This window comes from Suillus bovinus (genome assembly GCF_016758785.1).
Source record: "Suillus bovinus strain UH-Sbo-P2 chromosome Unknown EDB93scaffold_48, whole genome shotgun sequence".
NCBI classification, from domain to species: Eukaryota; Fungi; Basidiomycota; class Agaricomycetes; order Boletales; family Suillaceae; genus Suillus; species Suillus bovinus.
Window position 1 is genome coordinate 259,519 of NW_024542104.1, and position 14,850 is coordinate 274,368.

At 45.7% G+C, this 14,850-nt stretch overlaps 5 protein-coding genes across 5 annotated transcripts; 2 read left to right on the top strand and 3 right to left on the bottom strand.

The window, feature by feature from the left end:
• Positions 1–2,252: 2,252 nt before the first annotated feature.
• On the bottom strand, positions 2,253–3,301 carry EDB93DRAFT_1105796 (uncharacterized protein; the record flags this gene model as incomplete). The annotated part of the gene is made up of 11 exons (XM_041447536.1): positions 2,253–2,395; positions 2,447–2,483; positions 2,563–2,580; positions 2,674–2,705; positions 2,753–2,766; positions 2,824–2,852; positions 2,905–2,943; positions 2,997–3,011; positions 3,061–3,080; positions 3,131–3,163; positions 3,229–3,301. 11 exons carry the CDS (start codon positions 3,299–3,301, stop codon positions 2,253–2,255), a joined length of 453 nt encoding a protein of 150 aa, XP_041305465.1.
• Positions 3,302–4,888: 1,587 nt separating this feature from the next.
• Positions 4,889–6,245, top strand: EDB93DRAFT_1338688 (uncharacterized protein; the record flags this gene model as incomplete). The annotated part of the gene is made up of 5 exons (XM_041455401.1): positions 4,889–5,076; positions 5,206–5,304; positions 5,454–5,625; positions 5,818–5,841; positions 6,066–6,245. 5 exons carry the CDS (start codon positions 4,889–4,891, stop codon positions 6,243–6,245), a joined length of 663 nt encoding a protein of 220 aa, XP_041305466.1.
• Positions 6,246–6,964: 719 nt separating this feature from the next.
• EDB93DRAFT_643424 (uncharacterized protein) lies at positions 6,965–9,055 on the bottom strand. The gene is made up of 13 exons (XM_041456960.1): positions 8,744–9,055; positions 8,661–8,693; positions 8,591–8,610; positions 8,524–8,538; positions 8,434–8,472; positions 8,346–8,374; positions 8,279–8,292; positions 8,188–8,223; positions 7,959–8,018; positions 7,776–7,907; positions 7,487–7,718; positions 7,373–7,427; positions 6,965–7,319 (listed from the first exon to the last, which is right to left on the bottom strand). Exons 1-13 carry the CDS (start codon positions 8,814–8,816, stop codon positions 7,125–7,127), a joined length of 933 nt encoding a protein of 310 aa, XP_041305467.1. The 5' UTR covers positions 8,817–9,055; the 3' UTR covers positions 6,965–7,124.
• Positions 9,056–9,885: 830 nt separating this feature from the next.
• EDB93DRAFT_643482 (uncharacterized protein) lies at positions 9,886–11,391 on the bottom strand. Its single transcript, XM_041456961.1, has 6 exons — positions 11,226–11,391; positions 11,109–11,161; positions 10,573–10,966; positions 10,323–10,512; positions 10,142–10,250; positions 9,886–10,088 (listed from the first exon to the last, which is right to left on the bottom strand). Exons 2-5 carry the CDS (start codon positions 11,148–11,150, stop codon positions 10,238–10,240), a joined length of 639 nt encoding a protein of 212 aa, XP_041305468.1. The 5' UTR covers positions 11,151–11,161; positions 11,226–11,391; the 3' UTR covers positions 9,886–10,088; positions 10,142–10,237.
• Positions 11,392–12,123: 732 nt separating this feature from the next.
• Positions 12,124–14,069, top strand: EDB93DRAFT_1105799 (uncharacterized protein; the record flags this gene model as incomplete). The annotated part of the gene is made up of 15 exons (XM_041447537.1): positions 12,124–12,196; positions 12,265–12,297; positions 12,345–12,364; positions 12,487–12,525; positions 12,581–12,609; positions 12,668–12,681; positions 12,737–12,768; positions 12,807–12,832; positions 12,891–12,892; positions 12,947–13,006; positions 13,056–13,190; positions 13,247–13,469; positions 13,525–13,576; positions 13,628–13,824; positions 13,976–14,069. The coding sequence occupies 15 exons, from the start codon at positions 12,124–12,126 to the stop codon at positions 14,067–14,069; spliced, it is 1,029 nt and encodes a 342-aa protein (XP_041305469.1).
• Positions 14,070–14,850: the final 781 nt, after the last annotated feature.

Below are 14,850 nucleotides of genomic sequence, written 5' to 3' on the forward strand. Positions count from 1 at the left end.
AATCAGATCTTGTGGTATGAACAGTTGAGGCTGAGTAGTGTTATAACTTGGAGTGGTAGTTCTGCCGGGGCGACAGAACTGTTCTGTCAGTGTTGGCAGGTGGCAGAATTCAGGGATGCGGTACTCCAAAAGTGCTACCGTCCATTTCCGTGACACTAGTCACGCGGTACTCCCTTCTAATACTCCCGTTGAAGGCAAATTCTCCGTGCATCGTGCTTTTCCCATTCACGAAGAACTCGGTGATGAATTCTGGATGTACCACTGTTACAAAGCTGCACAACTTCTTGCTTGGAACCGAACGCCAAGGCGCCGGCTTTCGCTGCCAAACGTCGTTCAATGTTCAATATTCAATATTCGATGCCAAGTTTTTAACGTCAACGTCAAGATTCCACGTGTTCCATTTTCACCATCAACGTCGATGTTCCACGTTCAACGGAGATCAGTATGCCCTGTGTACAGCGATTATGAAGTGGCTAGTACATCGAGGCATAAGCAAGCCTTAGCAAGGTCGTCCCAAAGAGCTTTTCACACCAGATAATGAAGATTTCGATGAGGAAGCCAATGAACGACCGACCTGCCTTTCCATGGGACAGTCACAAGCCTTCGATGTCCCTACATGGTCCTCTCTCAGGCTATCCGTGCCCGACCTTAACGGAAGTGCAAATTTGACCTGATCGAGAGTTTCGTCATGAATATTATTGAGTGCGTTCTATTTTCGATCTTTTTAGCACGTCGATGCTTTGGCAGCGTTGGGCGTGCAACTTAGTGCTAATCTAGGAATAGAATCCGATCTTTGAATCCTCGGGGCGGAAACTGTAGCGACTTGTGCTATCAACTCGTGTTTCTTCCTACATCATGGGACCCGTGGCAGCTGCAAGCTGACCCTGAGCTTGGAATTGGTTTCGGGAGGTTTCGGGACCGTGAGGTGTGTGCAGGCACTACTGTCCAGTCTTGTAACTGCCCACTGGAGTAGAATATTGCCCATATCCGTGGCACAACATAGCCATATGATGGCCACTCCTGTTGTTGATGCTGGACACCATTCTGAAACTGATCATTATTAGGATGCTAGCCCCCTCTTGCAGTTCTGGAGTTGTTGACAGTACGATAGACTGCGAGCCATCTAGCCTTCTATGGGCGCGGGATAATCTACGGAGGCGGAAACGAAGCGCTTAAGACCTACGATTTACTATACTCAGATCCCGACTGAATACGAGCAAATTTTAGAATTGAGATGTCCTGTTGATGGACCTACAAGTAGGTTGAAATATGATCTGGGTATAGCGAGCTGCTGAATTGTGCTAACACGCAACGAACAGAAAATATAGACGGGGTACGATGATAATTGCGACAAGGGCACGAGTGAACAGTCGTCGCAGCACAAGAGCCAATGCACGCATTGAAACCGAAAGTTCGAAGACAGCTTGGTTCTATTTCGGCAACACTAAGACATTGGATGGACCGGACCTGTTTCTCTTCGAACCTATTTCAGAACACCAAGCAATAACTTATGTAAATATGTATCACGACTTGGAACAAAACGAAAGAAACCCCCCGCCCTCAGTAGAGTACCCGATATATGTGAATCATGTCGAGCATTTCTCATGCTAGATACTGCTGCTTGTTGACACATGCACGCGCTCCTGGAAAGCGATTGAAGTCATGCCGGTTGCTGCGTCGGAGTCGGCCACGAGCTTAGCGTGATATTCACGAATGCTAAGGATCAGGCGGGGCCCCAGCACAAACGACTGGATGAGTGTGGCAATTTGAAAACCATAATATATCTCGATCAGTAGGGACCATGGATTGTTCTATAGAAATCATGGTCAGTGGTCCCATGCAAAGGCCAGTCACAAATGGACATACCATCGAGATCACTGGAACCAGAGAAACGAGGTTGAAGCAAGACACAGCAACAAAACTAGCACATGTAGAACTTCAGCGGCAAAAGATGATCACATTCTCATTATGAACTCGCCTGGCAAAGGAACCCAAGTGACTTCGCATCAATACTGTGAAACAATCCCCAGTAGCCCCTCGGCCTACCGATAGGCGTTGCCGTTCCCGGAAGTGCTTCACAGCAATCCAGGCGGTGAGACACATTGCGATGATCTCCCATAGTGTGGTAAAACCCCAATAAATAACAATACAGAGAGTTGCATTATCCCCGAGAACTGGTAGGTGCCAGAGAGAACATACATATCTGGTATTTATTAATGAGCCTGATGTATTACTAAACCTTTCATCCGTAATTAAAGCTTACCAGAGCTCAATTCCCTCAGCATCATTCCAGTGGCCAAACTGTTGGCAATGGTGACACCCAGGAAGATGACGAAGAGAAATATCAGCATCTTTCTGCGCTGATACATGGCATGTAACCGAATGACCGTGATGACTTAATTGATAATTCAGTCAAGTCCGTGTCGCTAAAGTATTACTAGCTCACCGCTTAGTATTGCGGTTACAGCCACGTCTGACCAATTCTGTAAAACAAAAGAAATACAGCCTGAAAATCCAGTCAGTGATTGACCACTGGGGATCGCATACTCCACGCAAACTCACACCTGTAACAATCATTATCTTGAGCCAACAGGTTGATCAAGGATCACTTACTCCTACATGGAAATACCGTTTATTAGAAGGACACGACAAGCATCGGTGGAGAATACTTACTGAATGTGTGGTTGGTATTGTCGGGATATTAACTGTATGCCATCAATCAGAAGATGCAAACACATATAATATGACATACCAGACAACAAAGCGCTGATGTAAGATATATTTGATTAGCACAGAGCCAATCACTTAATATTCTAAACTTACATAGCACAAATGATTCCGAGATAGCGCACCTAGTCGGTTGTCAAGTTAGTACAATCTTCCAATCTCACTCAAACTACATACGCTAAGATATAAGACAGTCATGAGAGACCAACGTTGCCTCTGCCGCAGATCAATTATATCTTTACGTTCTTATTATGCGGGACCCTGCTCACCCAGACCAGCTCAACCTATAAAGTAATTCTTAGCGAGATAGCTACGGCGATGACACCAACCTACCTCATGTCCGAATCCCAATACTAGGAATGGGACATGAATATCAGTAGTTCACCATTACTATCTTGCTCACCACAATCGTATATTAACCCAGCACAGCCAGCAACTGTGAAACCATAGCCAAGGTTAGGTCCAAAATCACTGTCATGACCTGGCTAGATCGCCACGAACCTAGAAAATAGCTGTTAATGCGAGCTGCATTGATGCTTGGCCACCAAATGGGATCATTTGAGACTAGGGTCATACTGCTCGAGAAGGGGGTAAATGGGTATCGAATTGAGGACGATGGCATTCAGCACTTTTATTGCCGAAACGAAAGGTTATATCAGATTGACGGAGGCGCTAGTGTTATCTCGTGATATCGTGTAGCAAGGGGAATCGCATAAAGTATATGCTGGTCATGAAACATGGACAGCGTGTTTCTCAAGGAACTGTTCGTGATTTCGGCAAATTTGTTCTGCGGTGTTAATCTCAGTGAAACTTCATCCATCGAACAGACCTAGGTGTGATGTGACTATCGAAGCCGCCGTCTGAATAAACCCATCAGCACTCGAAGGTGGCTCATACAAGGTCACATTCTGTCGGTATAACACAAGACATGAGATTCAAACGGGCGAATTAGAGCAGCCTGAACGCAACTCACTTCAATAAGACCTCTCGATGCCTAATCCCATGCTCCAATTTGTCTTCGGCGTCTGGAACTCCATCTCCTTCTCTGCCTCATGCATCGAGCAATCATATCATGATGATACTAAATGGTAGTGGCGCGCATGATCAAAATTTGACGGAAAACGCACTGCACTGAGCCAACGTGGTGGTGATCAGACTCAGCCGCAGCCTGTGATTGATATCTGTCGAGTGTGGATAACACCGCATATCCGGGTCTTAGGGCATCAACTGCAATCACAGGCTATAAGTCAAGATTTAGATGCACATGTAGCGTGCACAGCTGTGTGGGGGAGCAGGACTTGGAAACCTGGCTTGAAAGTCGTTGCCATGTTATAATAGGTCGGGCTGAACTGAGTGTTAGCTCGGGGTGGATGCAAGCAGGTGAAATTGCTAGGATTCTGGGCGGGATCATGATGGATGCCATCTACGAATAAAACGCTCATGATTGAGTGATGGGCGGGAAGACCGTGATGCCGGGTTACTCCGGGGGACCTAATATGGCGTTGTGCTACCTCACCGCTTTGATCTCTACCAGTCCACATTAGATAATTTCTTGGCAGAATTATCGAACTTTCTATTTGAATGAAATGAGCATCCCTAATAATTCAATGCGGCCCTGCTGGGTCGGGCCTCGGCCTAGCAATAACAACATTTAAATCATTCCCGTCCTTTTCAATCGTTTTTCGATAGAGAAGTGCCTCTGTACAATCTATTAGCTTGCGAAGGCTCTGACGGGCTATAGGACTATTCAAAACTCCAGCGACCTCTCCAAAGAAAGATCCTACTGCATCATTAATCCAAACTAACTCTGCCCGGTGCCGCTACAAATTGCCTTATCCCATCCGTCAAAGTACTCGTTATCAATCACTTCATTGCGTATTGCGTCATCAATCATACGTGAAAGCAGGAACATGACTCACTGCCACACTAGTAATAACATAAAAGAAAGACCTACCACGCCGGTAAGTGATTGGGTCAAATACAAACCACTCATACTCACACACAGTGCCCCATCAGCGCAGTCTCTGCACTGGCTACCAAGAAAGCAAAAGGTAGGACAGTGTTCACTGGCAGCATCAGTGGCGGATATTGATGCTGTCAAAGCAGCAACAGCGGCGACTAGAAGGGGAAAACGCATTGTTGGTGAAGATATGATACCACTATGGACTCAAATAAAGTCGAGGGGAAATTGGGAAGATGCGTCTACGTGTTGAATACTGTTCTTTATGGCGATCAGGATGTGGGAGAATTAAGTCTACTTTCGAACCGATTGCCACCCAAGACCTACCTCGTGAAGGAAGGTCTATTTGGTAATTTGACGTGGAATAAGATGTCACCTTCCGACATAAGGTATATTGCCACCTATGAGATGTACCTTGTGGAGCAATGTCTACCAGCAATTTGGAGTGGAATAAATTATCACTTGCTAGCCCACAAGGACTGATCGGCCAAGTTCATCTTGTTTTTTTTTTCGAATAGGGACAACATGTCTTTGAACGCAACAATCCTATGCGATGCAGTAACCTGTCGGATATCCATGACGTCCTACCGCGAGCTGAGCACGCTATGTAGATGTTTGTGAGTACGACATAGGGTAAAACCTACATTAGTTCATGATGTGCGGAAACTGAACGTTTGAACACGAACTGAACAACATTGCGAAATCCAGTCACAAATCATAAGACCTCTGATATGTCAAGAGCCCGACATATCCACCCTCGCCAAAGTTGCACCACCGCCGACGAACAAGAAACGCATAGAAATGGAAGGCGTATTGAAGAGTTGACAGAGACTGTTGAGAGGTCGTCTTGTATGACTGACAAAAAGAGGAGGAACTTGCCCGAGAGCGCCAATCAAGGTGTGGATGAATCGCATATTCTGAGCGTGCAAAGGTCCAAAGTCAGCCATGCAATAAGCACTTGTCGACAACTCGACCACGTCGAGCTTTGGTGGCATTAACACGCGTTGACACTACATGGACAGAGCCTAGAGACGTCCTTGTAATGAAAAAAGTAAACTTACATAAATGATACTTTGATCATCATCCAAACGAATTGATTGAATCCACTTACAGTATTTGTATATTCGTAGACGGCTATAATAGCGGTAAACCATGTAAGTCATTATTGGCCCCATCCCCCGGCCGGTAACAATAGCTGCCAGCGCATCACCAATACATCCCTCCTTTCGCTTCCATCCACAATCCAAGGACCATCGTTTCCCAAGCTGAGAGGCAACAACATTTCTTTTGTCTTCATCTTCCCTTTCCTACTCTTCCTCTTCGGTAGAATCTCTATGACCACCTCCGGTAGTATAATCGATGAAGAAATAATAGATAGGCATTGCCAAATGGGTGTCGAGAACTGTGTGAAGAACGTATCCGAGTCTTCGGGATCATGCAGATGATTGAGGCGCACGCGTCCGAGAGCCTTGGTACCATGATGTCCGAGCACCCGGAAGGTGATAGCTACTGCAAGACGAAGAAAAATCGCGGAGAGGTTGGGAATGAGATGATGTGATGTGAGAGACGAAGGGATATAAAGGTCAGAGTGATCATGATATGACCTTGGGCATAGCCTACGTGTCGCCTAAGGCTTGCGAGGGAGTCATACGGATGAGAGTATGGAAGGTCAACGAAATCGAGACATCTTCGACGAGGCTAAGTGGTGTGTGAAATGCTAGAAGATGGTGAGGGTCAATCAGGTGAATGGTTTGAGAATCGAGAGACGCTTGCCATAGTTATTACGTCCGCTTGTCACGTGATGTTCGTTGAAGCTGTACTTCGAAAACGGTTCGACTTGCTCACCACTCAGACTATGCGTAGAGTTCAGTATTAATGCTCAGCGCTCAGGCCCCAGGAACAATTCCGGTCTGCCCATATACCATTGTCACCAAAGCTCTGGACGTTCAAACCTTGGTATTCCACTGAGGTGGTCGGCCAACAGAATCTTTCTCATCAAATCTGGTGTCAGCGACACACCGGATAAATACATCTTCTCACCTTTGAAAGGAATAGGGCGCATTCACTCAACCAAATATGTTGGTCCGCTTTATTGGGAGGGTGACACACCCTTGTAGAACACGCCACGGAATTTGACATCCCAGTCATGGTAGCTGAAGGTAAGCGGTGGTTCGAGTTTCTTGATGAATTGATGAATCCTCTAGGCGATTTCTCGTATGACAGACCGTTGAATTCAGGATTGCCTCCTTCAACAGTAGCTGTGCATATGATAGACGTGCATATGGTGTCTTACATCCTCGCCTGTCCAGACCGCGAAATATATTATGCACAAGTATTAAGTGCTACGATGAAACTTGATATAAAACTAATAATCCTCTGCAGAATACCCGACAGACATAAATTACAGCGAACTTATTTCCCATGCTACACACTGTCGTTAGCCAGTCAACACATGCACGCGCTCCTGGAGGTAAACTGAAGTGATGCCTATTGTTGCATCAGAGTCGTAAACGCTCTTAGCATGATATTTTCGAACGCTGAGTATCAAGCGTGGTCCCAGCACGAACAACTGGACGAGCAGGAAAATCTGAGTAAGACCCGGATAAATCTGACCTTCGAGTGTAAATGGGTCCTTTAAAAATAATGAACTGCTGTTGCATGCAGAGGTCAGATAGATTGACATACCGCCGTGAGAGCTGGAGACAGATAACCGAAATTCCAACAAGAGACGGCAACAAAGCTAGTACATGCAGAGCTTCAGCGGAAAAAAAGAGGATAGCATTCACATTGTGAGCTCACCTTACAAAGTAAAGCAAATGACTCTTCGTTAACACCATAAAACAGTCCCTGATAATCCATCCGGTCGACGGTCGTTGCAATTCACGAAAGTGTTTGACGGCAATCCAGATTGCGAGACACAATGCGAGGAGCTCCCATGCAGTGATAAACGTCCAATACATGGAATAAGTGAGATTTGTATTGTCCCCAAGTTGAACAGAGCACTGATAGGTGCCGGAGAGAATAAGTTCCTCTGTTATTCGCTAGTGAGCCTAGTGCATTAAGTTTTTCATCCGCAATTATAATTTACCCTCTGATAGATGCATCGTTATTATTGTTATGGTCACTCCAGTGGCGATGGTGACAGCCAGGAGCACGGCGGAGAGAAATATTAGCATCTTTCTGCGCTGATACATGGCGTGCAACCGAGCGATCATGATGACTTGCATAACATTTCAGCCAAGTCCATATGATTTGGGAATTGCTAGCTCACCACCTAGTATTGCATTTACGATTGTGATCATCGAATTTGATATGACATATATGATACGGCCTGGAAATCCGAGTTCATGATCAGCCTCGGAAGACCATATACTCCGCCAAGACTCACAACTGTGGGAGTCATTATACTCAACCAATGAGAGGGTAAAGCACTTAGTGACTCACCCCTATATGATAATACAACTAATCAGACGGGAATGAACGGCATCAGTGCGGAACACTCACTGCACCCGTCAAAGAAATTGTTGGAACATATACTGCATGCCACAGATCAGACGAAACACACACGACGGTGTACACGAGGAGACATACTCAGCAAGCCGATGCTGATGTGTGGTTGATTAGCACAACGTCAACTATTTAGCATTCCAAAACATACGCTGCGTAGATTATTCCAAGATAGCGCGCCTAGGAAGTTTCAAGTCAGTATAACTTAACAACTACAACTTATAACATAAGCTACATACACTGAGATACAGGCCGGTCATGAGGGACCAGTGTTGCCGCTGCCGCAGATCAAATCAAATATTGGTTTTATCATGTGGGATTCTGCTCACCCAAATCAGTTCAACCTATGGAACCATCCTTAGCGACGTGGCCGCTACTGTAATGGAATAAACCCACCTCATATCCGAATGTCAATACTGGGAATACGATGAGGACATTAGTAGTTCTTCAATGATATCTTGCTCACCCCAATCGTACATCACCCCAGCAGAGGCGGCAACTACAAAAGGTTGAATCGAGGGAATTACTGCCTGATTGGCTTTCACCAACCTATAAAATAGCTGGCGATACGATACGAATTGATGGATGGCCACCAAACAGGATCATCTGAGACTAGAGTCATAATGCTCGAGGATAGTGGAGCGAATGTCAAGATGGTGGATGTGTCGATCGCTATGCTCAGTGCTGGATGATATACATGAAGCTGTGTTGTGATACATAGCCATTATAGCTCAAGTGCTGGCTTAATTGACAGGAACACGTAATGTCGCGTACAGTCAAGTAGCAAGGGGAAGCCGTTTCAGCGGTCTTTGATCGAATCGAGTTCGTTGTGAAACACAATCAAAAGCACTCCAACCTTAAAAAGAGTAAATTAGCTGGTGGATGGGGGCGTGGTAACATGTTCCGAGGTATCACATATTCGCGAGAATCTTATATTCTACTTGCGCAATCCATCGGCTAAGACCCGACTCTCGTCATTCGTATTGTAATCGCACATCGAAATATGAGCAATCATATCGAGAATTCGACAAGTAGCAGTTGTCCTGCCACCTCGCCGAGCCACTGACGGTTTACCTGTGCATAGAACACGTGCAATGGCTGTCGAGATATCACATACTAGTATATATATAGAGATAAGATATAGGGAAGGTCCAAAGGGAGAATAGACCACTCACTTGGCTGCCAAATGCCAACACAGCATCTATGATGAGAATACCAAACATGCGCAAGCGGTGTTGCGAAGCTGTGTAGTGACAATTTGACAAAACGCAGTCAATCATCAAGTGCGCAGGATACCATCACTTTATTTTAAATTCAGACACTAGGATAATCATCATCCGGGCGCCACTGACACAAAACGGTAGGAGAAAATAAGACCCGAATGGCCTGTACGTATGCTGTTACCTGGCTAGGCTTCCTGGCCGAGTAGGCGCATCAGTATAGAGCGGTAGTAGACAGACTCGTGAGTACTCACAATCATATAGCAACCCTTACAACGGCGATGATAGAGAGAAATAACCAACTAACCAAGACTACTCTCGCCGAGTAACGATATCCAGAATCAGGCCACTGTCTCACCCCTGCATTTGGACTCCGCTTGAAACACACTATCACTTAACTTCGAGTCTGGCTTCTTGAATATTCGAAACATAGACAAGTTGCTAAACTAAGTCGCGGTATTCTTGGAACAGTGTCTCCGCCTCGCCATTCCGTAGTGGATACATCTGGATGTGCAAGATACGGTCGGAGTGCATGCACATATCTGGGGAGGATTCCAGTGACTAAGTCCTGGTATCATCGATCATTGATTGACGGGCGGCCTCAGGCCAGGCTGGGTGATTCAATAGGAGTTAAAATGATAAAGCCGGACCAGTAGTATAACGATACGGGACGTCTTGAAAGCAATATTAACATAAACTCTCCACAAAAGCATGAATTCGCGCCAACAGTCTGACAACTTCTCCTGGATACACCCTCGGAACCCATTTCTGGCTCTTCGGTGGAGTGGTCTCGGCTGGTGAAAGGGTGCAATCCGTGAAAGCATTATTTATGAAGACTTCACCAATGGGAAATATGAAGGGCCATCCAGAAATGGTGATTTCATTGCGACAAGAATTTATGCACATACCACATCAAAACTACGAGAATGCATGGATGTTGGTGCACTTGTATTAGTGAGTGTCGTGGCGATGTGGACCCGATGGTGTCCGTCCTGGCATATACCATCTCCGGTGATATAGCTCGTAGGTGTGAAGTACACCGGCCGCGGGTGCGTGCGATGTCAATAATTTTGACACATGTGTTCCGGAGTGCTTGGCCTACAGAACGAGCTTTGGCTTCGTCAACTACACGTTCAAATTGTATCCTCTAGGATTAACCTTGTAATTTGCTAGTTGATAATTTTGTTCCACCAAAAAAAAAAAAAACTACACATTCAAACGTAACTATAAAGCCTGTTAGTAGTATGTCATAGATCAATGTTATAAAGAAAACTCGCCTGCCAACAGGAAAAATCGTGGGGCTGGATCTAAAAGTGTTGCCTGAGAATGCATCGCTGGTTGGCCGTAGTTTGTGACATAGCGTTCTGGAAGAAAAGCCAACCGACAATGCCGTATTTCGCACCGCCCATGATCTGTTTGCAGATCTCCTGCGGTACTTTGTAGCCTTAGGCGCCTGCAACGACGATTCGATTACAGGAGCCAGAGTGTGTTCCGGTGGTGATGGGGGTGACGGGTGCGACGGGGCTTTGCGCCTCGGTAATCGCCTGTGGAACTATGAAGGGCGTTGAGTGCATTGATGTCTGCCACGATGTACCAAATCGTTAGTTAAGTAGTACTTATGGAAAAGAATTGACTTACATGTACTGTACCGGACTCTAGTGTTCGGCCATCAGTACCTAAGTGATTCGACTCACCAGCCTTAAGTGTCTTTCCGTAGAAATTCGAAGATAATGCATGAGAGTTAAGGCTTGAGGACGCTAGATCTTCATCAGCATTTAGTACCCAGTGCTTCAAGTTGTGGGACGACTCACCAGTACGACCATATAGACCGTCAACATCAAAATCCCCATCTTGATTGAGGCTGTACTTTGGTGTACTCTCCCTGTTATACAAGCTGCAAAATGAAGCTGAAATGGAGCTGGGCGAAGAGAGTATGGCTGATATTTCCTGAGCATCTGTTCCCGCAGGTACCGTCCACGAGGGGAAGCGCCAGGAGGTGGAGTGGTACTAGGAGGCCTTAAGAAAAGACACTCTTTCCCATCTGGAGCTTTTGGTGCGAGAAAATGGGTTGGTCACAACTCAGGTGGCCGTGGGAATTACAGAAGATGATAGAATCCTACGACCTTATGTAATTAATCCCTGGTTTGAACACGTTCTTGATGCACTGTTGCACTCACTTTTTGCATCTCGTACCATATGACGCTACCGCATGCCACTTGTCCGGTACACGCCGAGTTCACAATCAAGTGAAGTGTCGTCGACTTTCAGTCTTTCACACCCACGTTGCAAATCGAAGATTTGGTACGAAAGCACAATGACCAAGAATGGCAAGAGAACGTCAGTGAATTGCTTGGAAGTGAAGGCTCACACAACTGCAACATCTACTTCTAAGGACAGTCCAGAGCTCACGAAGCTCCCGTTTTCGCTGCAAAACGAGCACGCTGTGTTGTGTGACGGACGATTGTTTGATGATGAGGAGTAAGCGGTGCCCAAATGGAACCGGTCGACTAAATTGTTTGGCTCTAAGGTACGGTGGGACTTGCGTCACTTGACAACTCTTGACCTGAGCACGCCTTAGAGCGTACAGATCTCATCTTGATCTCACTCCGTTTACCCAAGCACGGGATAGTGGTATACGTATATAACATAGCACGAGTGCTATCATGATTGTCACGCATCTGCCTCTCATCAAACACCCATTCTCTCCCAATGACCATAGTCTCAAATGGTTCCGCTTCGTGGCCAGCCATCAACGCAAATCGTTTTTACAGCTATTTTGTAGGTTCGTAGAGAGCGGTTGGATGTTGAAACTGATGTCTCGATCCACTAACCTTGGCTGTGGTTTCGTAGTTGCTGCCTTCGTTGTCGTTACTTATGATTGGGGTGAGCATTGTAATATTAAAGGACTGATATCTTACAAGGATTTTCAGCACTCACATTCGGACAAGAGGTATGTTAATCCTATAACCGGCGCACCCTGGACCATCACGCTAAGAATTCTTCTATAGATCGAATTGGTCTGGGCGAGTAAAGTCTCATGTCAAAGGAACACACTAATACACTTAAATACAGAGGCAGCGCTGGTCGCTAGTAACATTTCTGTATCTCATTGTGTGTAACTTGTTCGTCACGGTTGCTGCATTGTGCTGACTTGAAAGTATTCTAGGTGCGCTACCTTGGAATCCTCTTTGCTGCGTACGTTTGGAAGGCTAAACAATCGTTGTTGTGCTGATCGTCTATGTCTCATAATCAGCCTGGAAATCCTGAGTATGTCTCCTTAGTATATTCGCTGTCTTTTCTTCTTGTGACCGATGGTATACAGTTGATGTTCTGACCATTTCGCTGACAGATACAGTGAGTCTTTCGTACAAATGCCTCCTATTCCCCTTCAGTTTACCGCGGTACCTTTTAGCAGTGGGTGTGGTTCTTACCTAACTTCTTGGTTCACTAATGACTGCCACGCTATACTTTCACAGATGTGAGTCTGTATGAAGTGTGCTACTCGAGACCGATCACTGACTGGATTCGTCAGGTTGGATTCTGTCCATCGCATGGAACTGGACGGGTATTGCGGTATTTGCAATACTGTGGAGTGAGCTTCGCACTTGCAAGATATGGACTTGACTGAAACATGCTGCTAGTCATCATCATCACTCGGTTATATGCCATGTATCAACGGTCCAGAAAGATCGTGATATTTCTCATTGTCGCCTTCCTGGTTAACACCATCTTCATTGGAGTGGTAGCTATACTTATAACGGCACATGCTTCAGTGGGTACGCTTAATCGTGGATGAAAATAAATATGCATGGGACTCATTGATGAATACCAGAGGAGTTCATTCTTTCCGGCACTTATCAGTGCTTGATTGGCTATCTCCCACTTCTGATTGCTGTTATGTGGATACTCACCACTGTGTGGGAGGTCTTCACACTGTGTCTCGCAGTCTGGATTGCAGTAAAACACTTCCGTGAACTGCGACGACATTCGACAGGAGGGATTATGAAGGACTGTTTCACGGTTTTGATGAAAACTCACCTGCTTTACTTTGCGAGGTAAGCTCATATCGTGATTACTGTCCATTTCCCACTCAATGATCGGACGTGGTAGCTTTGTTGCTGTTTCTTGTCTCCAGCTCGTTATTCCGACATCGTCCTCAACGGTATGTCAATCTTTCGCTACCCCTGCATGCTACTGTTTATCTTTTCTATAGGAATATTCCCTGGACATTCATATTTATTATGGGTTTCTTCGGATTTTGGAGGTCGTGCAGATGTTTGTGTTGGGACCACGCCTGATCCTTGGCGTTCGAGAATTTAACGCAAAGCTCGTGGCCGACTCTGACGCAGCAACTTGTATGACCTCGATCGCCTTCCAGGAGCGCGTGCATATATCGACTGGCAATACTGTGTGACACACGAGATGTTAACGGTTGCCTGGTGCTCTGTAGCGAGCAGGATGCGGTATTTATTTAGTTATTTCGTGTCCCAAAGTAGATTTCAAGGAGACATGGGTTTAGGCAATATTTTCGTCGTATTATTTATTCGACTCGTTTGCATAGGTCCGACATTGACAATGTTTCAACCAATATACTGGATACCCCTACTGTACCTACGAAGGAAAGCGGTGTACTGAACGGAAAGGTCGAGGAGTAAGAATATAGACGACGTCGCCGGAACGTTCTTAGTAGGGTGCCAGTTTCAGTTCGTTCTTCATTCCCATCCTCGAGGACAACTCATGACTAACCTCTCGCTGTATCGGAAGTACTATGGGATGGCTTTCGTCATATGTTGTGGTCGCATTATAGCATATATAGGTACTGTCCATATCTGTGCGCTCATGAAGCATGAAAAAGCATGACGATGCATGCGCGTGTAAGCCAGTTGGCCTGAGTCGAGAACGAGATGCTGAACGTCGAATGAACATGACTTAGTGAAGACCATAGAGTTAGCTACAGGTAACAGTATCTCTCGTGGACCTATCCCGCTTCAAGCTAAGGTTGTCCTGTGATATTATGAATTTATGATTTGAAACTCAGCTGACGAGCGCTCCGATGATTCCATTTGAAGTACGAATCAGGCTGATTGATGCATCCACATCCCAACAAATGCACGCAGATTCCGCACTTCCAATTTATTGGCATGCATAGGCCGATGACCATGTGGAGGACGATAACTTGAAGGTGTGCATGTGCATAAGACACGGATTATTCATTGAGAGGTTGTGCAGATAAGTAATCTGTCTACTTTGATTCTCTCTTCTTCGTATGCGCCAAGTCAGCCCAAGACCAAGTTTTGCATCGCTTTTCATCTGACTAAGTGGTGCATGGACAACTGTACAGGTGAAGCTACTTTCTTAGTTCGTTCTTTTCTGATGACGACCCAATTTATGCCATCCGGATGTCACTGCCTTCAGTACTTCTTATACGCTTAGTAG

Bases quoted from the DNA above. Each gene is read 5' to 3' on its own strand.
- EDB93DRAFT_643424 (XM_041456960.1), bottom strand. From the start codon at position 8,816: ATGACTCTAGTCTCAGATGATCCTGTTTGGTGGCCATCCATCAATTCG. The intron at 8,375-8,433 runs GTATGTAGCTTA...GAAACTTCCTAG, and splicing joins TGACCGGCCTGTATCTCAGT to GCGCGCTATCTTGGAATAAT. The intron at 7,320-7,372 runs GTATGTCAATCT...TTATTTTTAAAG, and splicing joins TGTCTCCAGCTCTCACGGCG to GACCCATTTACACTCGAAGG.
- EDB93DRAFT_643482 (XM_041456961.1), bottom strand. From the start codon at position 11,150: ATGCATTATCTTCGAATTTCTACGGAAAGACACTTAAGGCTG. The intron at 10,967-11,108 runs GTGAGTCGAATC...CGCCCTTCATAG, and splicing joins CGGAAAGACACTTAAGGCTG to TTCCACAGGCGATTACCGAG. The intron at 10,513-10,572 runs GTTAATCCTAGA...CTCGTTCTGTAG, and splicing joins ATCAACTAGCAAATTACAAG to GCCAAGCACTCCGGAACACA.